General features: G+C 41.3%; 1 protein-coding gene across 2 annotated transcripts in view; it reads left to right on the top strand.

Moving 5' to 3' along the window:
* The window catches only part of kcnn3 (potassium intermediate/small conductance calcium-activated channel, subfamily N, member 3), a 47,353-nt gene extending 32,657 nt beyond the window's left edge, over window positions 1-14,696 (top strand). For both annotated transcript variants that reach the window (XM_042425216.1, XM_042425215.1), the window contains exons 7-10: window positions 1,942-2,052; window positions 8,674-8,801; window positions 10,654-10,723; window positions 11,567-14,696. In XM_042425216.1, the coding sequence (XP_042281150.1) occupies window positions 1,942-2,052; window positions 8,674-8,801; window positions 10,654-10,723; window positions 11,567-11,998 (741 nt within the window). In that variant the 3' untranslated portion in view covers window positions 11,999-14,696. The remainder of the gene's footprint in view (window positions 1-1,941; window positions 2,053-8,673; window positions 8,802-10,653; window positions 10,724-11,566) is intronic.
* The last annotated feature ends 12,698 nt before the right edge of the window (window positions 14,697-27,394 follow it).

Below are 27,394 nucleotides of genomic sequence, written 5' to 3'. Positions count from 1 at the left end.
GTCGTCAGGTTAAAGAGATGCAGAGTGGCTGCCTATTCCAACCTTTATTGCCTTCTTTTAGCCTCTAAGTGCTTGTATTGTGTGCATTAACTGAGGAAATAAAATTTCACATTTTTAGTGTTTGAAATACACCTATTTTTCCTCTACATGTTCTAGCTGACCTCTTTGGGAAACTGATTTTTCTGCTGTTTTTTTTTTTTTTCTTTTTGAAACCAAAGAGATGCAGTTGTCTACCTGGAGTGTGGAAATGTTGCACAGGGGCACAGATGGGTGATTCCCTCTTTTCTGACAGCTAGGTAGAAGGCTGCACTGTAGCGGAGGAAGTAAGGGAAACACCCAGGCATATGAAACAAATCACAGCAGCACAGCCTTCATCAGCTGTGTCAATCTGTGGAGATTGCACAGGGAACCCTGCTGGAATCAAACGGAAACGGATGCAGACTTATATACAAACAAACTCTCATACGTGCACATACACCATCATGCGCGCACATACACACATTACCCCCTCTGACAAACCAATCAGTACCCCACTGTTTCTGACCAAAGAGGACAAACACACACACAAAAACACACACACATACTTGCACACTGGTACATACTGTACTGTAGCAATTGGTCGAGGGCTCTTTTCCCTAAAGCACAGACATGTATGAATGCTCTGAGGGTTTTCCATCGGCTCTCATCATATTTTATTCATAGTTTTTGAATAAACACAAATAGAGTGGATGAGTGTATAGACGTGGGCACTAATGCCTGTTTGTGCGTTACATTTTACTGAGCCCAGCCAAAGTTATTTTTGGCAAACCTGTCTTATCGTTCAAGAGTGTGCACGCTGAAGTCTTGGCTATTTCCTACACGCTTCAAAATGTTGCATGCTCCCTCGCTCACTCTCTAACTCGCTGTTTCTCTCCTTATATGCCTTTATTCACTCTCTATCTCTTTCTCTCTCTTTCTCTCCCACTGTGAGATGCACACACTCACAAGCAGGAAGGAAGAGCACTCATACATTTTCATTAAACAACTCTTAATCTTAATTCATTACTTATCAGGAGATATGTGACCTCATTAACATTGCCTTCTTCTCCATCTTTCTCTCCTACTTTTGAGTGCACACACCCTCGCCTCCCTGCACTCATCCCTCTCTCCGAACCGCCCTCCGTGTTTCCTCCCTTCCCTATTCGTATTTACTCATAGCTCTTCGCTCTCTTTATCTTCTCTTCCCTTTCTCCTTCTTTCCTCTCAGTGCCTGCCCCTTCAGAGGAACCTGTGAGCACTCAACAGCCCCATTGAAAACAGTGTCTAATCGGAAAGTTAATTAAGTCTGTCTTCCTCTCTCGTGTTCCCGCTCCTCTTCTCCTCTCAAGCATGTCTTTCTGGTTGAGAGACTGCTGTCACTCTCTCCCAAATGAATTTGCCATATGTCCCATGTGGGTCGAGCTGGAATACAGACAAACCGGTCCATGTTTAACACTTTTACACTTCCTGCAGGCCTGCGAGCATCCAGTGACAGGAGAAGACTGACACCATGTAATTCAGATTGACAGCATCTAATTAAATAAAATTAGGTGGTGTCAATCTTTGATGGGTTTTTTTTTTTTTTTGTCTATACGGGGACATATTTTTCAGCTACATATAGAGGCGATATAGAGGGGATCTCACGCCAGATGGATTGGAAGTGAAAATAGACTTGGCTTGCCTCTCAACATGAAGAAATGTGGATCTGGAACAGAACTGTCCTTCCTAATCCTCTCCTCTCTCCCCCACTCGCTTCTCCTTCTGTCATGCACTCCCTTCCTCATATTTGTCCTCACTCCTTTCAATCATCTGGGCTAATTCCCCGGCCAAAAGCCACCGATTTACCAATTCCTCCCCCTTACTGACTGACTGACTGACTCAGTGCTCTGCTTTCTCCTCCTCCTCCTCTCTCCTCTCTTTCAGGGTGCGGGCTGTACGGCTCTGGTGGTTGCCGTGGTAGCCAGGAAGCTGGAGCTGACCAAGGCCGAGAAACATGTACACAACTTCATGATGGACACGCAACTCACCAAGAGGGTGTGTATGTAGGCTTCTGTGATGTCGCTGATGTGTTTGCGCACAGAGGTCTGAATGAGTAAATATAATTTATAAAAGAAAACACACATTCTCTATATGCACCAGGTTTGGGCTTCTAATAGAACTGTAATTTGTTAAAGTACAGTAGTTATGTGTAATCGTCCCTTGGGGGGTTTTACACTATATTTTTGGATTTTTAAGGAGGGGGTCTGAAGACAAGGTGGTTGAGAACCTGGCTAAACAGCTTGTCCTTTCACTGCCCCTCCTTCACCCTCCCCAACTACTACATCACACTATCACCTTGTAATGTTGTGACAGATTGCCATGTTATTTGAGTGAGCGAAGGCAATAAAAGGTCATCTCTTTGTTGCTCGGTCACTTACCGTCTCTCCCTTTCTCTCCTTCTCCGATCTTTTTTCCTCCCACATCTCTCCTCTCCACCACCTCCACTCCCCCCCTGACATTTCTCTCCCTTACTGTAAATCTCTTTCTCTTTCTTTCTTTCTATATGTCACCTTTCCTCTCCTCCTTTTCCCTCCTTTCCTTGCCCCCTACCCACCTCCTTCCCTCCATCTCTCACTCCCTCCTTCCCTCCTCCGGTCCTTTTCAATTTTTCATACAGTTGAAAGACCCAAGTGTTAAAAATAGCTCCCATATCAAATATGTAGGGTACATTATGGCAGCAGGGTATCTGGGTGACTGAGTTGGGGTGATCAATAATTTCAGTGTGGATAAAATATCGACAGACAAGTGGAATAGATTCTGGCGCGGGGCTCTCACCTCATCTCCCTTCAGTCTCTGACCAGGTTGGCCGAAGTCCATTTTCACAAGACGTTTAACACTTTGAAGAGTGTGTGCTTGAGTGTGTGTTTGCATGGACATTATTTACAGGCTGGAATTCAACTGACCATCTAAAGCAGAATGGATGTTAAACTGGATATCATTCAACACGATTAGTTATATAAAAGAGGATATTGTCACAGTATTATTTTTTTCATATTTTTTCAAGACATCTTGGAATTGTCCATGTTTACTATGGGTTTTTTTCAATAGGTTTGGTGAAGTTTGAATACGTACTGAATACAAACTGCTATTCATACCACTTAGAATGGCAGAACTGTACGTTTCAATCATTTATCTCAATCTTCAACTTCCCCGTTCAGTTTCTACTGTAACTAGTTTTCATGCACTCTCAACTCTCCCAGCATGTGCTATAAATTATAACAACTAGGGTTGCAAATTGACAATTATTTTCATTACTGATTATTTTCTTGATTAATCATGACATGTTACAAAATAGTGAAAAAAATAACAGTTCAAATCTCTCAGATATTCAATATACTGTCATATATGACAAAGAAAAACAGCAGATCATCACATTTGATGAGTTGAAACAAGAAAATGTTTTGCACTTGTGTTTGAAATATGACAGAATGAATCCAAGGATTAATCAATTATCAAGATTAATTTTCTGTCAATTGACTAGTCGATTAATAGATTAATCATTACAGCTCTAATTACAACCGTCGCAGGTTGGTCGGAGGCCGTGTCCAGTGCTGGCACTTACCGTAGCTGGTTATTGTGCCATTAAACACGCTGAGGATCAACCATAAACTAACTTTTAATCTTACCTGTGTGTTTATTTTCCTGTTAATCACATGTGTGGATATATTTTTTAAACTGCAGTTCTCACATTCTCCCACTCAATATTTCCACATTCCTCTTGGTAACTGTAGGATGTGGGAATCATTGATCTAAAGGTTGTGAAGATTCATGTTCCTGAAGTTTTTTTTAGTTATTGCAGTACCATTCATTGCAAATATGTAGATTAAACTTTCACAAATTTTCAACATCAATATCATCCTCAATTAACAAAGTAAAGGAGTTTCATTCAACACAATACAGCGTGCATGGTGACATTTCCTTCAAAGGGTCTCCGGTTTATGCGGTGGTAATTGTCTCCTGCCCTCTATTACAGAGAGATCATTGATTGAAGCTGTTGTATGCACATTGATTAACATGGCTGGGGCCATTCTCTGTTATATCATCGTAACAAGAGAGTACAATCACTCAAGGCCTTATGATGAATAATGCAATGATAGACTCCACATCCTGCCATCATTGTATATGCACACACACATATACAAGAATAGACAGAAAAGCGCACACACTGGCTTTCTACTTCAGTGAAAATGGTGTTTCCTTCCCTTTGAAGGATTAACAAGAATGTCAATTAAATGCCAAATAGTGCAGCCTTCAGCCAATGGACCATGTGGCTGATAATGTCAATGTTTGATGCTGATGTGTCTATATCTCTACACATGTGTTGTGCAAAAAGTGTTGGGTGTGGTTGCTCACCAGCACCCACACAGTACAGAGTAAGATCCTTAAAAAAAACTAAAGCAAATTAACTTCTTCATGTGTTCTCTGCTTTCATCATGAGATCAGAAATGTAGACGTGCCCGACAGGACTGAAGTTAAAGTCTTGTGCGATGCAGATTTGGTGCAGAAGACCTACAGTAATAACCTTATCAGGGAGGACGATGTGCTTTAAAAACATTATTCAAAGTTCAATGCACATGGGTTAATTTCAATTCAATGAAGTGAAGTCTTCCCCACCGTTTGATAGGATTAACACGGATGTTAATTAAATAATAGTTAATGTAGCCACTAAGTCGAGCGTGTGTGTGAGGTTGTAAGTGCTTGTGTTTGATGTCAGGACTTGTTGTCTTGATGCAGAGTGTTAAAGGTGTGTTTAAAAGGCTGGCACTTAATTCAAAGCATCGCTGGGAGTCCATATGGTCAGTGCATCGCCCCGAACACTCACACAGGGCTCTCGACTAGAAAAAGCATGACACACTTTACTGTAGGCGTTAAGTCCGTAGAGTGGTGTCTCCCTCCTTTTGATGGTGCTACGATGTCACTGCCGCTCATTGAAGCAATAAGCCAATTGACCACTTGAATATGGCTGACCATGCCTGTTTCTGAGGTCGGTACTTTTATTTCAAGATTTTTAATCTCGTTGCAAAGTTGAAAACATTAGGTCTTCCTATACATTTGCACTCTGAATGCATATCGTGCCTCCACACTGGACCATTGGTTAATTCAGAGCACTTTTAGAAGTCCCAGTGGCATATTCAGAGCTTCTCCCTGTCTGAATATTCAGAGTGCACTCTGGGCTCTGGCCAAGGAGGAGGTGCTGCAATGCCTTCCAGTGTTTACACCACCAGCCAAATGGGAGCAATCTAACCCCTGAAGATTCCTACTAAGCTCACTTCAACTCCACACAGTAAAAATAACTCCTCTTCCAACAGCCTTTTAATTCACAAGCAAGCCAAAAAGATCATTATTAGTGCAGACGTATTGTGACAGCAATGAACATTAATTTGTCACTCAATGAATGCATTTACACATCTCTCTGATGTTTTTCCTTTTCTTTTTTTTGCCAATTCAACCTGAGTTTGTCCTTTAATGGAGCACTGGTCTAGATTTATGAAGGATCTCTATGGCGATCAACCAAATGACCTCATTCAGGAGACAAAAAATGTATAAAACCACCAGTGGAAGCCAATTTTTATTTTAATTAAATGTTTTACAGACCTTCATGGACTTGTTTGATCCTTTTATTTAAAACTGAATGCACACATCTTCTCCAGCTTTGGATGGTAAGATGGTGATATTTTTCTTGTGTTTGTGTGCATGACCTGATTTGTGCGTGTGCGTGCATGTGTGAGACTTGTCTCTTCCCTTTGTCAAAGTGCCTGTGATGGGAAGGTCAGAGAAGGTAAGGCCATGTGTCACTGTGACACATGGATAAGGTGGGAGGTTGTTGCCAAGGTAATTGGCCTGTTTGTTTATGTTTTCTGCTCTCCTAGAAAACACCATTGTATCTCTAGCACCGCAGCATCTAATTACTAATTGCATACACAGGTCGTTAAGGCTCTCCTGGGTAGGAAGGGTCAGGCGTCTCGGCTTTTCCTCTGATGTTCAAACAAGGTCTCCATCACTACAGAAAAAACAAGGAAAACAAACAAGGATTTTTTTTTTTCTTTTTTCAGTGTAAACTAATGAAGTGTCTTAGTTTCTGACACCAAAGATTATTTATATAGTCCTAGATTTCATCCATGCTTCTTTTCAAAAAATGTTTTATAACAGTTGCAGTATTGCATGTATTGACATTTTTTAAATATTTCTATTTGGACTGATTGATTTATACTCCAAAATATGACATCAAGCGCTCAACATGCTGAGATATGGGAACCCCTTGTTTTAACAGATTTCTCATGTACCTGCCATAAGGTGTGCTATGTAGGGGAGCAGCAGAACAGATCTTTGACCCAAACCAGCCATATGGCCCCAACATGGCTGCCCACGTACAAGCCATATGGTGCAAGAATGTCTGCTGCTGCTGTCGTTTGGTTTCTCATGGGGCAATCTTAGTGGTTCACGTTGAGACTTATTACTCCCTGTTATCTGCACGTGAAGCACCTCGGAGCGTTTAAATGAAGGGTGAAGTTGAATTAAAGTGACAAAACAGGCTCACAGGCTCACTGTGCACTGCTGGACAGATGTTGGAATGTTTGTGTGAAAACTTCCACGGCAAGTTGGCCAGACAGACACAAGATGCCATCATTTATCATATTTCACTCACCCTGCAGTGATCAATCAACTGATAAATAGCAGCATTTGACATATCAATTTACCAATAGGCCTGTTGATGGATGTTGAGGGATATTAAATGTGGTCTTCAGCAACCTGGCTCATGATTAAAGCTAGAGGAAGTGTGATTTGTTCAAACATAATCCAGACAACTTAACTCTTTGTGTCTTTATCACTTACTGAATTTTGGTTGCAAATATCATTTTTTAAAATTTTGAATGTTATCATAAAACACTGCCCAAAAAAAGCAATGCTATTAAGATTTTTAAAAAGATGCTGTCACCAGTGTTGTGGGCCCGTCTGACAATATGTCATGGCTGTGATGCCTCTTTAGGATCTTTGCAGCTCTGTCAGTGGCTGTCCTCGCTACATGGATGGGAGTTCTGTAATCCTATTGATACACACTGAGAGATGAGGCTCAGAAAGAGAAACATGGGATAGCAGGGTTTGTTTCATACTCCAATCCAAGATTTACAGTACATGCAAATCACATTAGTGATGATGAACCGAACATAAATATGTACATAAATATACATAAATATCTTTATTTTGTTGTTTTTATTCACATGAAATGTACATACTATATTTGAATATGTTCTCTGTATACATGCATCATAAAGGTAAGAATTTAGAAATTTGTCATTATGAGTGATTGGCAACACGGCGAGTTAGCTGTATGACTCAAGCTGCTACAGAGGCCTTATATATCATCTATAGTATGTTAGATGAGCTCTTTTTGGTTTGACTTCCTCTGTGTCATTGAAAACACATCTGCAAGGCCCAGGGCCTCCTACTCTCTTCATCTGTGGCCAATAGTGTGTGTATGTCTGCATGTGTGTGTGTGTGTGTGTGTGTGTAGGAGTGTATGATGTGTGTGAGCAGCCCTTGACTGCGGTGGATGGGTGCTGATTAGCCAAGCTGCCGGGGTCTTTTGTGCTCCTCAGACGGGGGTATAATTGTTCTTTGTTCAGTGCAGCATCTCTTTGAAGTCTCTCATTCAATTTATGTCCTTAGAGATTTTCTCTCCCTTTTCCCTTCTCTATGGTATCCACCCGCGCTTTTTTGCCGGGTGTCAGACCCCTGTGTTGTAATTACATAGCAATCTATAGATACACACTGTACATGAAACATACAAGAGCAGATATGGACGTAAGTTAATGTAACAGAATCCTGATCCGTGTCCGCATAAATGGACCGGAGGCTTACACTGACCTTTTGAATCAGTATTTTATTGAATCACAGCAATCTCACATCCAGATGATACAAAGCTAAATGCAACTGAAGCCTATGTCTGACCAGTAAAAGGGAGAAAATAACCATCAGGCCATTGCCTCTGATGGCTATCAGGCTTTCCATAAGTGAGCATCATTACATTCTCTAATGTTCCTCTTCTGCAGGGAACAAGATTGTCTTAGCTAGTTTAAGAGCTGCGGCTCATGCTGCTGTTGTTTCTTTCGGGTGTTGTCATAATTAAATGGGGGATCACTGGGCTTAATGAACTGCGGTGGTACTGTACTGAATTTACTTCAAACCAGTCAAGATAATGTGGTCCCTTTGAGTTAGTCTAGATATAATGGGTATAATGTGGCACATAGACAGACCGAGAGAAGAGAGAAGTGTGTGAGGGAGAGACTCCCGTTGGTTCTCATTGCCAAATCTCCCTAAGGAGAGAGCTGTTTATGCGTGCATGAAAAGCATTGGCAAGCAAGCCGTTATGTGTAGAGAGAGACAGAGAGAATGAGGGCAGGCTGTAAGAAGAGAAAGATGGTTTAGGTTTTTTCTTTGCATGTAGACAATGGAAGATGGAGGGAAAAAGAGAAAGAGAACAGGGCTGGGCAAACCTGTTGCCTGCTTCAGTTGCCAAGGGCTACCTGTTGCTAACAATGATTGTGTATGTTTATTTGTTTGTGTGTGTGTGTGTGTGTGTGTGTGTGTGTGTGTGTGTGTTTCGTCTGGGAGCAGATAAAGAACGCGGCGGCTAACGTGCTAAGAGAGACTTGGCTCATCTACAAACACACCAAGCTCATGAAGAAGATCGACCACTCCAGAGTCCGCAAACACCAGCGGAAGTTCCTCCAGGCGATACATCAGTGAGGCCACACCTTACACACACCCACCCACACACACACACACACACACAAATGCACCCACACATGCACACACAAGTACATGCACAAAACTGCTGCTGAGCTGATGATGCCTTTGAAATCAGCTGCACTTTCTATCCACCCACAGGTTGAATCAACGCTGATAATCAGATAAAGTGCATGAGTCCCTACACAGCCACACACACACACACACACACACACACACACACAGCCACACAAAATGGATCATCCTTTACTAAGGGACAGTTCACTCCAGGCAAATACAGTTGTGGGACTGGATAATCAGTGTATTGTGTACTATTAGAGACACTCTGACCATTATATCAAATTCGCTAAAGAGTTTAGTCGAAGACACAAATACAAACAACAGGACAGAACTCTCCCACAGCATCGTTGTTCAGTTATTTTTGAATGGCTATGAGTGTGGTTGTCTTGTTAAAGGCTCTTTTTCTAAAGGATTTTTGTATATCTTCTGTCTAGCATCAAAAAATTAAGTGGCCCCTTTTAATGTGGCTTGTTCCTTTGATCTCGAAGAGTTCAGTCAAGACTTGAAAATATTAACAAGTGCCTTCAGAACCAGAGTCATTAGACCTAAGACTCTTTTAATTGTAACATAGAAAGGCTAATCCTGAAGCATGTAGACTGTGGATGAGAGGCTGACTCTGTGAACACAGTGACAGGGTGATTTTATGCGGATATGAGTATATTTTCTCATTCGACCATGTTAGCGTAACATTGAGACAAGTTCACCTGGGGGTGCAGCCTCATAAAATCAGTCTGCAATTCACTATAATGGAGGAAGCCACAGGGTTTGTTTCATGAACACAGATTAGACCTGTAGTTCAGTAATTATTTTGTTGAGCTCCTATTTTTAATTGGACCGTAGAAAGATGATTTATTTTATTTTATTCCCCTTAGTTTATTTCCCTGTAGGCCTTATTACCCTGAAGGTTTCTTAATATTAAAATTACCTTTTTCGTTTATCTAGAGCTTAAAAGATATGTTCACAATTTTTCAAGTCTGTCTTAAAACAACAGTCAGGTGCCCAAATGAACACTGAAACAGGTTTTGCTCGCTGTAATCATTCCTCCTGTTCATACTGACCATCAGAAGATCGCCCCCAAACGCACTTACAATGTAAGTGATGGGGGACAAAATCCACAGTTTTGTGAAAAAATTTATTTAAAGTTTATCTGAAGCTAATACAAGGCTTCAGTCATCTGAGTTAGTCAAATAAAGTGGAGATCTTCCACAGTAAGAGTCATTTTAGTAAAAAATTCCCTCTTTGTGTCTTGATGGACAGTTTTCCTGTTCAGCAGTGGAAGGATTGTAACAAACACGGGAAATTTGGCACTAAGAAGACAATAACTTTAGAAGATATTGACTTGATTTTACTCATTTTGATGACTGAAGCCTCATATTAGCTTATAATAATTCTTCAAATGTATTTTTAGATAGAAGAAGGACTAGATTTTGTCCCCCATCACTTACATTGAAAATGCATTATGAAGGGATCTCTTAATGGTCAGTATGAACAGGAGGGCTCCTGACTATTGTTTCAGGACAGACTTTAAAAAATGTGAACATACCCTTTAAGGTCTCTGTCTTATTTCAACAAAAAAATGTATGTGTGTATTATGTCTTCTGCTTACTGTGTTTCTGCACTCAAATCTAGTGCAGCTAGAAATTAGGCTGAACTAGGCAAGGTGACCGCTCCACAGTGTTGTCATCGGGACCCGGAGGGATTAGCTCTCTGGACCGACCACTGTGTGTTTCATTTCTTTGCATGTGTGTTTGTGTATTTATATGTGCCTGTGTGTGCACCTGTTTGCAGATTACGCAGTGTGAAAATGGAGCAGAGGAAACTCAGTGATCAAGCCAACACACTAGTGGACCTCTCAAAGGTGAGACACACACACACGCACAGTTGATACATACACACACACACACACACATGCTGCTCTTCATTTATGTAGGACGTACACTTCATTGACACACAACCATCATACAGTTAATAAGTAACACATAATTTATGCGGACTAGCATACCTAGCATGCCTTTTCCCCACCAAAATACAGCACAGCATTCCTCCGTTTCCATGCTGACCTGCACGTTTCTGTGGCTTTGCGTCTCCTAGCAACCGGAACAAGTGTTAAAACAGGGATGACTGAGTGAGAGAGTGAGGAGGAAATGAGAGGAGGGTGGGGAGTGCTCTTGTTTTTCTGTTACTGTGTGGGTGTCTGAGTGATAATGTGAGCACACGTGTGTATGTGTGTATGTGTGTGTGTGTGTGTGTGTGTGTGTGTGTGTGTGTGTGTGTGTGTGTGTGTGTGTGTGTGCTCCTTTCATTCTCTCTCTCCTCTCTCTTATTCTCTCTTTCTTCACAATGTTATAACACCCACGTAGAGACTTCCCTTCAGCCTCTTCTTCATTCCAGCTTCTCCTCCTTCTTGGACATTTTTTCCTTTTGCTCAGTGTCTTACTCACTCCTCCTGAGCCTCGTGCTTGCCCTCATTTTACTTTTTCTTTACCCTCTAACTCCTTCTACTGTCTCCCCTCATTCCATTCAAAATAATTTTCTTTAAACATGCTTCAATAAAGCAACTCTCTTGCACTCTTGTTTACGTATTTGCAATCTGTCTCCCTTCTTCAAAGTACTCCATGTACACTGACTCATCTCCCACTCTCCTCTCCTCTCCTCTCCTGTCTTCCACACTCCTCTCCTCTCTACTCTTCTCCCCCTGTAGATGCAGAGTGTCATGTATGAGCTCATGTCTGAGCTCAACGACCGCAGCGAGGACTTGGAGCGCCAGATGCTGTCTCTGGAGCAGCGGGTGGAGCAGCTCACCGCCGGCTTCAACGCCCTGCCTGCCCACCTCTCAGCTACCCTCAGTGCTCAGCACGCCGCCCTGGTCCACCTGCTCCGAGAGAGAGATGTGAGGGATGGCAGAGGAGGGGGTGGAGGTGGAGGGGGAGGTGCTGTGGTCCCACTGTCCCCAGCAGGTTCATTAACCACTGCTCCAACCGCAATGTCTCCAGTCCAGGTCACAGCTCCAGCACCACCCTCAGCCCAGGTCCCTACTTTGGCCTTGGAGTCCCCTCTGTCGCCCCCACCACTGAGCCCAGAGGGGAGCCTGGAAGCAAGTCCCAACCCCAACACCTGTACCTCTAGCTGCTGAAGACAGCTCTGAGGACCAGGAGAGGACAAATACGGCAAGGAAACAGGGAGAGAGGAGAGGGATGTGCGTGTCCTCTCACCACAGACTAAACGAGAGGAACAAGGGAGAAGGAGAGAAATGTGAGGCAATCCTCTGAAACTAACGCTCCACGAGTGAGAGGGATGAAGACGGGACGATGAGGAGAAATAATGGGATTAAGATGGATGGCTAGTATGAATGATGAGACATGTTAGGGACTTTGGGGCGCTTTCCTTGAAGAGGGAAGGAAGAAGAAAAATGGAGATAAAATGGAGACTCTAAAAGGTGTGAGGGGGAGGAAGGATGTCAAGAGGGTGAGGAATGGAGGTAGAGAGGATGAGGAGGGGGAAGGAGAGAGGAGGAGAAATAACGAGGAATAATTATATGAACTCAGAGCTCCTAAATGGAATCCACTTTAATTACTGAAAAAGGCCTTTATTCTCTCTATCTCTCTCTCTCTTTCTCTCTTTCTCTCTCTCTCCTTCCCTCCCCCTCTCCCAATCTCTCTCTCCCTTCATCAGGAATTAATGACCATGACTTTTTATCCTTATGATGTATTTTATATCTGAATGCTAATTGTGTGTTAACGAGCATCCCTTTAACAGAAGGTTCGATCAATACGACCACGATTAAAAAAAACTAGTGGCATGCACCGCACACACACACACACACACACACACACACACACACACACACACACACACACACACACACACGCATTATATCAACTCCACATCCACGCAATACAAGTTAACACAGCACAAACATAAGTACACAATCTTTCACAATGCAGGCCCTATTTGCACCCACATAAAGAAATTAATGCACTAGCCCACCAGATAATACTATAGCCTATACTGCCAAGCACTGGATGCACTGTCAATCTCCACAGAGCACTGCCAAGCAATGTCGACACACTGTAAAAAATGTTCATCCAAACAACTTTCTTTTTTTTTTGTAACGCAGTAGTTTAGACATACAATGCATAGTTGTGACACTTAAACTGTTCAATTGTAACCGTTCACTGAACTACTCAAATTACAAATCAAGTTGAAATAAGCAAATACTGAGTGACATGAGTCATCTTAACATCTGTTTGTGATGAAAAAGATAGTAGCAGATGATAAAATGCGCTAATACAACTATAACAGGACTTTATTATTGCATTATTACTGCATATTATTGATTGAATTACCAGTTTAGTTTAACTGACATTAAAGTGTACCTGTATGCTTGCTGTACTGAAATGAGACTGTAGAAGATTTTGTTTAATTTCTGTGAACATTTCATATAAAAGGAAAAACTCAATTAATAGTTGTATCAAGTGCATTACTATTGGGATGGTTTATAAAACAAGCATTCATGAAACTAGCATTTCAACCTGGTCTATTAATGTTCAAGATGATATCACATATATTATATATTATATATGAAACGCTGACTCGACTAGTCGGAGCTTTGCACAAATTTAATGCTCCATATGTAGTGGGTCTTCTCATTTTATGTCATTAAAAAATAATGTTTCTACCTAGAGTTCTACTGCAGACAGTTATAATAACAATCAGAACGTTATCCATCAATAATAAATGATCTTGTTTTTCATGTAGACGTAGCTGTGGAGTCAGGTTGGTTGAGATGCTGTATGTATCTGTTGTTTTGTTTTCATTCTCTGAAAAAAATGTTATACTTAAAATCTCTAAAATGTTGATTTTTTTACATTGGTAATTTGACTTTTTTTTTTAATCCAACACTGATTTATCTGTGTGGTTATAAGTTAATGTGATTAATATTTTTTCACAGTGTATGTCAGTCTATGACCCTTCATGAAGGGAAGAAGACTTTACTTAACTGCCATTTTTTTTTCAGGCTTGCAGTCCCAAAACAACTCACTGTTATCATGAATGTATTCTGTGTAAAGAAATAGGAACCTACACTCAAACACTCTTGCTTGCTCGATCACTTAAACTGCCATGCAGACACAAGAACAGACACTCACACGCATGTACATACAGATATAATACACACACCTCAACAACCAAAGTGCTCTCTCTTAAATGGACTTCAATAAGAGGCAGGGAACGCTGCTGTCACTGGGGACAAAAGATAGCAGGAGGCGTTGCAGATATCTTGACAATATTTCTGAGGGAATAACTGTGAAAATCTGGGCATGGACTTGTTACAGTGCTGTACATGGACTGCTCTTCACTGCTTTAAAACAGCTCAAGGTGGACTTCGGATGAACACAAGGGAACACAAATAAACCTTATAAAGGATAAATGGCCATGAAGGAACAGCTGTTCATGAAATAAATAAAACATAGACAGACTAAGGTATATCTGAGAGGATTTGTAATGGTGTGATGGAAAAAGAGACAAGCCTACCCTTTGCATTGGAGACAATATTCAAAACTGTCTTATAGCGACACGCTGTGGCCGGAATACTGAATTACATACGCTTGGAATATTGTACAGTATGCTGTTAACGAAATCTAGCTTTGGATTGCTTAGTCTTTTCTACCATTATGATTAAACGCAGTTATAGCTGATATCTAATATTACTAAACTATAGTATTCTTCTCATTCGTTATGACAATTATGATATATGTATTAACAATACGTTAAATAATTATGAAGAAGGAAAGTGCCGTTTGAGGTTGAAATTATTTTGTAATTTTATTTTATCAGAGAGAATTAATAAAGTATATATCTATAACATTACAGCTTCCATGTTTTCTGTGTGGCTGGTTTTTATTTATTTATTTTATTCTGTACTTTCTCGGCTGCCAAGGGGGCTTAATGGTGCGGTGATTAAGAAAAATGCCACTTATTGAATTAACAACAGATTAGATATATCTCTCATTAGGTATTCCCCATTTAGTTTAATGTCTGACCTTAATAAGCAAATCTTGTGGTTAATTTTGCTTATCTACACACTGAATAATTACCTAAGACTATTTTTAGAAAGGCCAAAGGCAATTTTACTTATTTTGCATGTCACTCGTATCTCTATTTTTACTCATATCTCTCACTAAGAAGATTATCTCATCTGTGACTACTGTCAACTCATTTATGGAACATAATAAGTTGGGTATTTTCTGTTTTTTGATGGAACAATGAGGCGGACGACATCTTGCTCCTCCTTTTGCGATCTTTTGACGAAGCACCATGGACAGCAACTTGGTAACGGTTAAAAGGTCAACTGAAAGGTTTTTTTGTAGGATATATTCAAATAGTTTCCTTATTTATTGGTTACTGAATAGAAAAACTATGACATAGGTGTTTTGAGCAAGCCACAATAGGCTATATATTACCTAACTATATAACTAAATATAAATGATGCCTGAAATATGAAATATAGGCCTTTAACTTAAAATACACCTGCAAGTGCTTTTGTGGTCCGGCCATTGTCAAATTCCAGGACCAATTACACATGTTAATCCACCTTATTAGGAAAGACTGTCTAAATGTGGATAGAATTGGTATCTCCAGTTTGTTTTCAATGTAGTTGTATTCAGCAAAAACTAAAATGGTTTGTGTCTTCACTGATAGTTTGGGGAAGGGGTGTATCAGTGTGTTGCTTATAGGTTTATGTTTGTGGTAAACCTCCTACAACTTTTACTTGGCATGCAACAATCAGTGCAACAACAGTGAACATGTAATGATGCAGATGACTCAGTGCTGCTACCGAGAATTAAGACAGATTACAGCATGTATGCATACAGCATACCGCCAAAACTTCACTCGACTGAAAGCAAGCAGGAATAATTTAATTTACTAAAAGGCACGGTGTCTAAAATAAAAACACCAATACAAGAGAAAGAAAGACATTTTCTACTTGCTGGGTAGGCATTCATTTGCACTTATGTGGCTAACTGATTTTCAGTTTGGTCCTTGTTGAAATGAGCATGCCTGAACACTTGTGGTAAAAAAACATTTCTGGTCACTCCTTCAGTCAAACTGCAAAATTGTTTGTCCTCCTTTCCATTTTTCTGTAATTCAAATTGCAGTTGGAAGTATTCCTTGCCAGCAAGAGATGCATTTTATAACACAGGATTGTTTGTTTTCGGATTTGCATATTTGTCAGATGTCTTCATTTTAATTGGGTGTAATCCCAGGATCCTTGGAACAACATTAGCTGTAATGTTTTAGCAGTGAAAAAAGCTCACAATAGTCAAAGTTAGTTTTCTCTTTGTCTTTGATTTTTTATTTTTTATTTCTGACTTGTCTTGTGGATTTGTCTAACTAATATTTGCAGAGTATAAAGAGACAGAACAGAGGAATACATAAATTCCAGTCTCATCTAACGAATAAACAACATATTCTTGCATTGTGCTGTAATTGTGGCCAGGACTCTAAAAAATGAGTTTTTGCCTCAAGAGACCATCCTGAGGGTGTAATAAAGAAATCACTGTTTAAAATAGTCTGAAAAATGTGCGAAACCTGATGAAATAAGTCACATTAGAACACATATGAGCACAGGTGGGTCTACATGCTGGGCTTTTCTGCCTGACACACCTCTGATGGTGCCATTGTGCCAGCTGCAGGGTCGTCAGCCAGGAGCCACCCTTCACTGACATTGTGCTCCTTTAAACCCGTAACATCTCAAAGTGGTGGAGCAGCGTCAGGAACGTCTCCCTACCGCCCCCTGCAGCCAGCCCAGGGACCCTTGCTTTCCCCACGCCTTGTCCTTTTTACAGAGCCAGAAACTCCCTTGCTCTGCCTCCTCCACAAGGTCTTTGAGAGCCTTCCTCAGCTTGGAGCCTGTGATCCCAAGAGACTTCAGGAACCGCTGGCTGGATGTTCCAGTGTAGCCTCTGCAACCAATTTCCACAGGATAGGTGAACGCCCTCCACCCTACTTGTGAGCACACAGCTGCCAGCTCTGTGTACTTTTCCTTCTTTCTCTCAAAGGCAGCCTCCATTCCCTCTTCCCATGGAAAAGTCAATTCAGCCATAATGACCATCCAAGTGAAGGTAGACCAAAGCATGATATCTGGCCGTAGGGAGGTTGTGGTGATCTCTTGTGGGAACTTCAACTGATGGTTGAGGTCAGCTCTCATGTTCCACTCGCCTCTGGTTGACAGGAGAGACCACTCCCTCATGCTGCTGCTCTGAGTGTCAGCCCCTTGCCTGACAAACTGGATCAGTTGCTGTGATGTTACCAGGCTGGCCCTGTTTGCTTCCAGCCTGCATGCCTCCAGGATTTCAGCTAACTTACGCATACCCGGTCGTGGCAGCATCCGTACCGGCCTTGCATCAATCATCAGGGGACTGGGAAGGGTATTGTATGTGGCCCTGATAAAGAAGCTCAGCCTCAGTCATCCTCCACATATCCGCCCACATAACAGCCCTGTTGATCACAGCCTCCCAAGTTGTCCAGCTCCCTTGTTGCCTTTGGGTCACAGCTCTGATTTTATAGCTTTCCTCTTCCATCTTCACAATTTCAGAAATCACAAGGTCTTTCCTTTCCTTCTTTTTGGTTTTGGACCACATCTTGGGTGCTGTTCCCCATCCAAAACTGGCTCTGCCTGGCTACAGCAATCCAATAATCTCCTGCTGTTTTAGTTGATTGATGGTCTGGTCTACTGTCTGCATTATATTCCTCTTGCTTCCTGTACGAACTTGGGCCTTGGTGTTTTGGGTAGACAGGTCAGGTAAGTGTCTCAGCTCAAACACAAGGCTCACTTTCTCCTGTTTGTAGCCCCAGCTAATGGATTTCAATGGAAGCTTCAGAGTGTTTCTCCCAAACAGTGTTGTGCTGGAAAGACATCGAGGAAAGCCCACCCATTTACGGATGTAGTTGTTGGCTTTTGAGTCCATTTACAGACAATATATGACACAAATATATAATATATAATATTCAAATGTTTTGCACCTTCCCTTTATTCACATCTTCTTACTGATTAGTGATAGTTGAGTCAAAGCTATTTAAATTAAACGCCTTCCTATTAGTTCACACCAATGCTTGTCCCAAAGGTGACCACACACTGATATTTTCAGGGCTTATCATGTGTAAGTAAATCTACTTGAGTGTGAAGGCGGTCACGGTATTCACACCATTTTTCTTTTACAGAGGAAATTGATTTTTTTTTTTTTTTCCATAAAACAGGCGTCATATAAACCCAGCCTGTTGTTTGTTCAGCCCAGGGTGAAAATAAAGTAACAGTAAAAGAGGTGTGAAAGCCAGGCAGCCTGAGGCAATGCATTGCCCAGGGCACAGCAGATACCCAGACGTGATGAGCTTGTTATCTATGTTATTTACTGGCAGTCTCTTCTGCTCCCAGGGCTTTCATCATTTTTCTCAGGCTATGAGCATTTTCATGATTGGGGGCTATAATTTTTAGGCCAAGGTAATGTCTGTAATGTATGACATCTTTTTTATTTCACTAGTCTTTAACACTTTAGCCTCTGCTTCACTGTTTCTCTCTCCACCTGTTTTTCAGTCTCTCTATTTTTCAGTGTGGCTGTTTGGGCTGATATACAGCTAAAGACATACAGATGTAGAGACATGACAGTCAAAGAGGTGAAAATGGAAATTGGATTTTTACTTTTATTCCAATCCAAACTTAGCCAAAGTGTGAAAGAATATGACTGCAGGAACGTTTTAATAAAAACAAATCAAGAGATGGCCATGACTTTAACACCAGAAAGAACTGAGTTTAATAAATGTAATTAAGATGCATTAGTAGAATGAACAAAAACACATATTTTTGCAGGTTTATTTGTTATAAAACACAAACTTAACATAATAACTGACTACTTTCCAAAGTGAAGCACGTGTGCTTATACTGTAGAAAATTGGTTCAATAGGTAGGGCAGTTATAGCAAGGTTGGCAATTCAATCTTGGTTAAACAAGAAGCTGAACTGCAATAGTTCCGATGGTTAGGCCAGTGCCTCGCATGGTAGCTTGCTGACATCAGTGTGTGTATGTGTGAATGTGTGTAAATAATTAAGAGATTTGAATAAAGGCACTATATGCAGTCTATTAAAAAAAAACTGAAATTATTTGCTGATTAATAGCATCAACTATTGTGTCTTTTAAGGTGCAAATGCAATGAAACAATTACTTTCTTTTCCTTATTTGTCTTTTTATACTCTTCCTGTCTCTTCCTGCCCAGATGTGACCCTTGGTCTGACAGATTACCAGTTACCTGTCAAGCAACAGCACCCATTTTTTGGCTCGTTTAACACTTTTTGTATGCTACATATTTCCATATGTGTTATTACATAGTTTTGATGTCTCCAGTATTGTTCTACGATGTAGAAAATAGTAAAAAAATAAAATAAAATAAAATAAAAAGAAAGAAAGAAAAACCCTTGAATGAGTAGGTGTGTCCAAACTTTTGACTGGTACTGTACATATTTTTAGATTCTGGAATTTTTAATGAGGGAGAATGAGTAGATGTAATTTTAAGGATTTTAAAGTGGTAATTATCCAAGCAGAGTATTTGTATATGTATTAATACATCTGAATTCATCTGGAGGGGATCTTTAAAACAGACCTAACACTACACTCCTGTAATAGTCATGACAGCCTATGAGTGAGTGTTTCTGTCTACTGTGTGTGCATGTAGCCTTATTGTTAGAAGAGGAGGCAGACGGATGGACGCTGGAGGTCGGATACAATTTTCACCTGCCTGTGCTCATCCACGATCATGTGCTACACCTGTCAAATATAATGTCATCATCATAACAAGCAGCCCAAATGTCACCAGGTTCTGTCAGCGGGAGACTGTTCCCATCACAACAGCATCCTTTTATCTCTGACTTCTCTTTGTGCAGACAGCAGAGATGAGTCGAGGTGCTTACCTGTGCTGGAAGCTTCTACTAACATAACATATTATGTTGTGGCTCTTCAGCATTGCAGCAGACACATGACAACGGTGCATGTACTCACACATACACAAACACACATACACAGACTATTGCTCCCTGACTTTTCATAGCAGTAAAAACCCTCCAATGACCCCATCAGTCATAGTTCACTGGGAAGTGCAGATCTGCGAACCCCTTACTCTGATGCCCCATGTCCGTGTGTTTCCCTGGCAACCAGAGACAGATCCATACAGGTCTGTACATGTGTGTACATGCATGCGAGTGTGTATTTATGTATCTATGTGTGAGAGGGATTAGAGGAAGTACTGAATTCAGCAAGATTGTATTTGCACTTGTGTGTTTACATGTTGATGAGTCTGTGTGTCTGAACAAGTAGAAGTGCGGGAGCAGCATTGTGAGTTGGTCAGAGAGTGACAGTCGTGTTGCCGTGGTGATGATAAAAGGAGGAAACAATAATGGGAAAGAAGCTGGGCTGGAATGTGATTCAGGTATGAGATGTATATAATCCTAAAAACACCATCCCAGGATAGGTCAGTGTATACACACACATTCTGTAAATAAATTATAGATTCATAGTAACAAAAGCAAAATGTTCAATCGCTCCTTGTGTCCCTGTATTCTTTGTTGACTCTGTCCTTCCAACAGATACCCTTAGACTTTCCCAACCTTTGCTCAGGCACCTGATCATGCAGCACCTGCACACCTGTCCCTCATCACTCATTAAGTCCCAGTGTATATATGCTTGCCCCTTTTCACTAATTTGCCATACTGCCATTGTTAAAGCCATTCCTGCCAGTCTGTTCCAAGTTATATAAACCTGCCTGCATTTGCCGTCTGTGATCTGCTTTCTGCCTTTGCAATATCAGTCTGGTTTCCCTTTTTGGACTGCCTCCATTTTGCCAAACTCTAAGCCTGTTTATTGACCATAGTTTTAAGTGGTAGTATTTTCATGTTGAAACAAGTGCTGTTAATTCAACCCAATCAGCTTGTGTGTGTGTCTGCATTTTGGACTGTCTTTCCTGTTGCTCTGTATCTGAACTGTGACACTTTGACTTTCTCCCACTTTCACACTCCCCCTTCTTTACCCATCTTTCCTCTCTCTCTCTCATCCGTCCAGATGTGCTAAGGCCTAGTCATGTTGTGTTCCTCCAGAGACGAAACTGCAGGGGCGAAGACCATCACGCTGCCTGTGCAGGGAGCGAGAGAACCAGACCAGTTTGCCAGTGCTCAGGGATTCCACCTTCTGTTGGAGGCCATAGACTGCACCCCGCTCAATCTCCATATCAGTATGTGGCCTCAAGGCACCTTAATTGCAGGCAAAAGTGTTGCAATGTCATTTTTTATAATAACTAAAGTCAGTGAGGCTTAAAGATGGTTTGACTATTTTAAATTATAAAACTTCAACACTATCACACTTCTTTTTACTGCATATTGAAGCCCAGTTACATCTTCGCATCACCCTTAACTGTGTTTGGTTGGGGGGGGGGGGTGAGTCAGTGTCTGTCCAGCATCCTCTCTACAGCACACATACTTTTTATTACCTCAACACTTTAGTATCTTACATTAGTGATATCTGTGGTCTTCAGCTCTGAATGGCTTGGCTCAGGAAAGCTGAGGAAGCAAATCACCATCCCTCACTTTACTTATTGCCAACCCTACATTTCCTAGACACCTACACAGACATTTTCATTTTATGCCCACATTAAAAGGTTTAAGAGTTTATTGCAATATGTTTTCCGACTTTTCTGTTCAATTAACTTTTCTCATGCCATTAGAGATGTAATTGGATTAGTGAGGTCTCTCTCACATAGGCAATCCTGGAAGTAATGTTGACATTCCAATAGCGATACTGGATAAAATCATTAATGCATGTGTGTGTGTGTGTGTGTGTTTGTGTGTATCTGTGTGTGTGTGTGTGTGTGTGTGTGTGTATGTTTGTGTGTATCTGTGTGTGTTGGCACAACAGATCATATTACAGGCTCTTAAATGTCTACCTGATCCTTTCAAGCTTTAGTTAAGTGTGCAGTCAGCTTCCCAGGCATTCAAATCAAACACACCCTGACGGTACTGCAGTCCTTTTTGTTTTTCAAAATCCATAAATGTTTTATGTATATTTCATGCCAAGTCCTAAAAAGGTTGGCCGGCATCCCAACAGCAGTTTATACAGTAATGTAGACTGAAGTTAAATATACTTTCAGCTAGGCAGTTTAATGAAAGGGGATGATTGTTCCTAGAAAGAAGAGATACACTTGTTGAAGTGTTACTCTAATGCTGCTGTGTGTGAGTACATCCCTTGTCCTTTTTTTCCCAAAATACAGAAAATAATTTTTTGTTTCGTAAACCTTGTTGATCGTGGTCCCAGTTGCTGTGCAGGTAGAGGCATTGGGACCAGGACATACCCTTGTCACTATCACCACAGACCAGCACAACATTAGCTCCATGGCAACACTGGCCGCCCACACTCCCCTCAGGCTGCATACAGGGGACGTGCCTGCATGTATGTGAGTGAGAGAGAAAAAGAGAGAGGGAGTAAGAGAGCAGAGGTTGTTAATTGACCTATTTTTCAGGCTGTTCAGTTGAATCGCGATGAAGGGGGAGACGATAGGATTTTTAATGATGCCACTGGGGAGTTGTGCTTTGCTTCCTCTCCTGACAGGACTTCTAGTGTAGCCACTTCCACTGATAAAACTCTGCTACTGCACCTGTAACTCCTCTGCATACTACACTCACAGCACAGTGCCACTCGTACATTTAATTCCCAGTTCACTCACTGTGTGTGACGTTTTCTATCTTTTTCTAGGTTTCTATGTCTGAGGCGTGCCCTCTGTCAGAGTGACATGGCTTATTATATATGAGGCAAGTCCCAAGTCCTGGCCTCTGATCCTTTGGAGGAGGTGGAGTCAGTTGGCCAATTAAAGCCTAGGCATGGTCAGCAACATGCCAGCAGTGTGTAGCTTTTGGTGTCCAGGTGGCAGTCAAGTCAAATGTGATATTTTTAGTAACACAGCCTCATTCTGCAGTTGTCTCTGGACCAGTTGGTAGCCTATATTTTTATATCAAAGTTGTGCATGTGTGTCTGTCCAGCAACTGATGTTTGTCACTGTTAAAACTTCAGGGCTCTAACCAGCAGTCATCAAAGGAAGAGAACAAGCTGAGAGTGGTCTGTAGCTCCCCTGCTACTTTGTCTCAATCCCTCCTCCTCATCCTCATCCTCCTCCTCCACTCTACCCTCCATTGGGGCCAAACCCTGCCCTCAGTCCCAGTACCCCACAAGTACAGAAAGTTTCTTCATTTACTTTAATTTCCTTTGTTCTTTTTTATCTTGCCTCCCTCCTGCTAGTGGTATAACTTCTTCCTCTTATCACACTTATGTAGAAAGACACTGAAGCACGCACGTGCACAAGTGCACACGCAAACACCACATACACAGACAGAATTACATTAGAAATTCATATTCCTTTGGACTCAGTGCTTTTAAGCCCCCCCCCCCCACACACACACACACACACACACCACCACCACCACCACCACCACCACCCCCTCTCTCTACATCCTTCCAACCCTTTCCATTTACTTTCCTGAGAAGTGATGCTGGTTTCCGTAGCAACCATCTGTGTCTGTATCAGAGGGGAGTTTCCTCACACAGACTAGAAAGGATGCCGAGCAAGGGGAGTCACAAAAACACAAACACACGCTCACATGCACGCATATGTGAAACTGTTGATTAGCAATCAGGGTGTCCTTCACACTGACTATTTATTTTTAATGAGCACAGAGAAAGCTGTTGATTGGCTGATTCCAACAGGAATGGATTTTGAGAATATTACAAATTGGATATTCAAGTCAAATTCATGTAATGTGAGAATGATTTAAGATTTCATTATTTATTTTTATTCCATATTGCACTGAAGTGCCAATAATTATAGCAGTGAGAGTTCTGGGGCGTTGGGTACTGAGTTAAAATAAATTCTGTATTGATTCACTTCACCGTATCGATCAGCAATTCTACAGGGTTTTACATCATTTTTTTGGATGAACATGTGTACAGTGGATTGTATGATGACTCTTATGTCACAGGTTATTAGGTCTTAGGTTATTTGTGTTATATAAATAAGAATGGTGTTCAGAATTTTTATGTTGCCTGATATGTTTGTGTCTGTTTCTGTGCTGCTGCGGTGCTCTCTCACTTTCCCGAGGAATGTAGGTCAGGTGGACTGGAGACTGTAAATTGCCTATTGTTGTGAGTGTGTTTCCTGCCTTAATCCAAATGCATGCACAGACAGATCCCACATCCCTTATGACCCTAAACAAGAATATGTGGGTATAGACAATGAACACAATAGGATGAATGAATTAAACTATTGTATCAACCTACATAACAAACTGAGGCATAGACATTCAGTCTCATCCTTTTTACATATTTGTGTCTGTAGTGTGTCTGTAATTTTGAAACACCCTTTCATAAATTGTCACTCAAATACAGAATGAATCTACTTGTTTTTTGTGTAAACTACCAGTTGAAATAGGCATGTGTACACTTATCAAATTATTTATTCCAACCGCAGGACGTTACTGACAGGAAATAATCCATTTGCCACCTGTGTGTAAACATACTCCGTAACAACTTGGCTAACCAAAACAACTGAGCGGCATCTGGCTACTGATTATATATTTACATTTTCTGAGCCTGTCTCCCATGTAAACTATTGACAGCAGTCCTTACACACTGAGCAAGGCTGCAATTAGCCAACACAAAGCAGTGTGCTCAAACATTCTCAGTGGTTGGAACAGATTGTGTTTACATCTCTCTGCCACCCTGTTTTTCTCCCTCCAGCTCATTTCCCTCCGTCACTCTATTCATTGCATTGCTAAATGACTTTAACAGATATTTTTGGTGTTTTCATATTTTTGCCACTGAGAACTGCATTAGAAAGTGAACTCTCTAATCAAAGTGAACTTAATGAATCATCATCGTCGCTGTCTGAATCAGTAGGTTGTCATTGCCAGCTGAGCCGGGATTCACAGTGTGTTACCTCCTCATTAAATGATCTGACAAGTCTGTCATAAACAATAGGCTGCTAAGCTATTAAACATATGTGCAGTGCTTGCATAGACTAGTTTTGTACTGAACTGGACTAGCATCTGACTGAAAGTACTACTGAACTGAAGATAGTCAGAGTTCTTCAGCTCTGGTCATCGGGGTCACATGAATGGTGATGTGCTCATTTACTATATGGGCCACCTGAAGCATAGATAAATAACTGAGGTGTATTGGAACAGTGATGCGTCCTCTTAGTTTAGGAAAAAAGTGAACAACGTATATAGTCAGTGACTACGAGTTTTTGAACTGACCTGAACGCAGTGATTCGCATCAGCAAAGTGATTCCTGATTTCCACCTCTAATTCAAATCTCTAGTCTTCCCAGTGTCATGTAGTAGGTGTGCCGAGCTGCACTTAGTAGGGTTAGACCAGAAGGGGATGCAGTTTGACATTCTCAAATCCCTCTAAGTGACTCCCTCTAACTCCTCTTGCTCAGCCCAAATACTCTTTCACACATGGCGCTGGCAGACACTCAGAGCCGGCAGACTATTTAAGCTACATGGGCAGAATAATTAATGCAGGAAATGATCACAGACACAAGAATGATTAATTCCAAGCTGTGACAAACTGACATGACTGATTGTTTTACCGGGTCACCAGGTTTTTAATGCTCACAGCCATGGAGGAATAGCATCCATCACAGTGACCCTCAGTCCTGCAGCTGTGTATTTCTGTGCGCGTGCATGCAAGCTTGTCTGTATGTGCATAGTATATGTGCATTTGCATGGTTTATACACATATGTGTGTCTGTGTGTGTATATAAGTGTATGATTACTAATTTATTAACTTTGTGACTGTAGAGCTCAGGGGCCAGTACTCTGACTGCCTCTGTGAGATGCTGAAGCAGCACAGACTCACCCTAAACCTCTACAACCTCCCCGATGTAACCCACAAGGGACACACACTTACACTGATATTTCATCATATTTATCTTCTTCTACCTAGACATGGAAGAAGTATAACCTGTCCAACCAAAATATCTTTTTTTGCTGTCTGTCTTGCCTTCAGTCTCAGCTAGCTCAGTTATTTTTACTCATATTTCATGTGTCCATGCAGCTGTAGGTTTGTGTGTTTCCTACTAAAATAAGAGACTGTTCACCACAGTTTATGGTAAACAGGATCTTCTCATTTTGCAAAGACTGTTCAGAATAAAAAGAGGTGGAAAAAATGGAGAGATAATGCAAATGACCTGCTAATTGTGCTACAGATCAACCTGAGTCATCAAAGTCATTACCAACACAATAAGCAATTAAACTGTGAGAGTGCTGCAAATGGTGTTTTTACAATCCAATTACCACCCGTATTTTGGCATTAATATTTTATTTTAAATCCAATTTTCAGTTGTTCTTAATCTTCATATTAAATAGATTCCATGTGTGTGCAAGCGTTTGTCTGTGTGTGGCTATGTATGTGTCATTTTTATGGCATACAGGCAACAGAGTGAGTTGGAAGATTCTCCTTGAATCAGAGTTTAAAGTTTTATATCAACAAGCATCTGCTTGCATGACCATGACACTCACTCCCTACCTGTGTCTACCTGTAAACCAAAAACAAGTTTTTCTGAAGAGTTTAATATACTCTAGCAGTAGCAAATACATTTTAGCCAGGAATCAAGAGTCTGTCATAACCACTGTGTGTTGTTGTCTTGTGTACCAGAGATGCCATCTGCCCTGTGCACCATGCACTGTGTCAGTGTGTGACAGGACACGGCTTGTCCCTGCAGACTCCCAGGGGCCTCTGACAAGTGGTACAGACACTGACTCTGCTCTGCTGGAGATTGTTGCCATGGAGACACATGGGGTCAGCCAGACCCCTGCTCATCAGTGTTCAGGTCAGTTAATTGTGCGCTGGATATTAATGATGTGTAATGGCTCTGTCCTTGGCAAAGGAGAAACTCAAGCAAACAAACAAAACACTGCGTGTGTCAGTGTGTGTGTGTGTGTGTGTGTGTGTAAATGTACATTAACTCTTGGACTCTCTAATGTGATGTGCTTCTTTTCATGGTTTCATCCCTGTGCAGCATGGGAGGGCCATGGCACAGAAAACCAAACTGTCTCTCAGGTCAGCTGGGTGTTTCACTACGTGTTTAAGGGCGGAGTGGGACTGTGATGGTCTATGACAGGCTAGAGGAATATATGGAAGTGAGGATAATGTATGCATGTATGGATAAATGCATAAGTCACCTCTGTGTTGCCCATGTGTCTATGGGAATGTGTCGTGTCTCCGGGTCAAAGTGAGGCCATTCACTATCACAGAAATTAAACATCAACTGAATATACCTGAAAAAACACTTGGTGCATCTGTCTTTGTGCAAACCTACACATCACATTCGTCATACATGTATTACAAGAAACTAAAAGCATGTTAGGACCAGAAAAAAACAGCTCAATACATTTTGCCTACATACACCATGTAGCTTGCCCATATGTTTTTTTTTCTTTTC

Source organism: Thunnus maccoyii, chromosome 10 (genome assembly GCF_910596095.1).
Source record: "Thunnus maccoyii chromosome 10, fThuMac1.1, whole genome shotgun sequence".
Lineage (NCBI taxonomy): Eukaryota > Metazoa > Chordata > Actinopteri > Scombriformes > Scombridae > Thunnus > Thunnus maccoyii.
The sequence above is the reverse complement of the archived record's forward strand: the minus strand, read 5'-3'. Positions and strand labels throughout refer to the sequence as shown.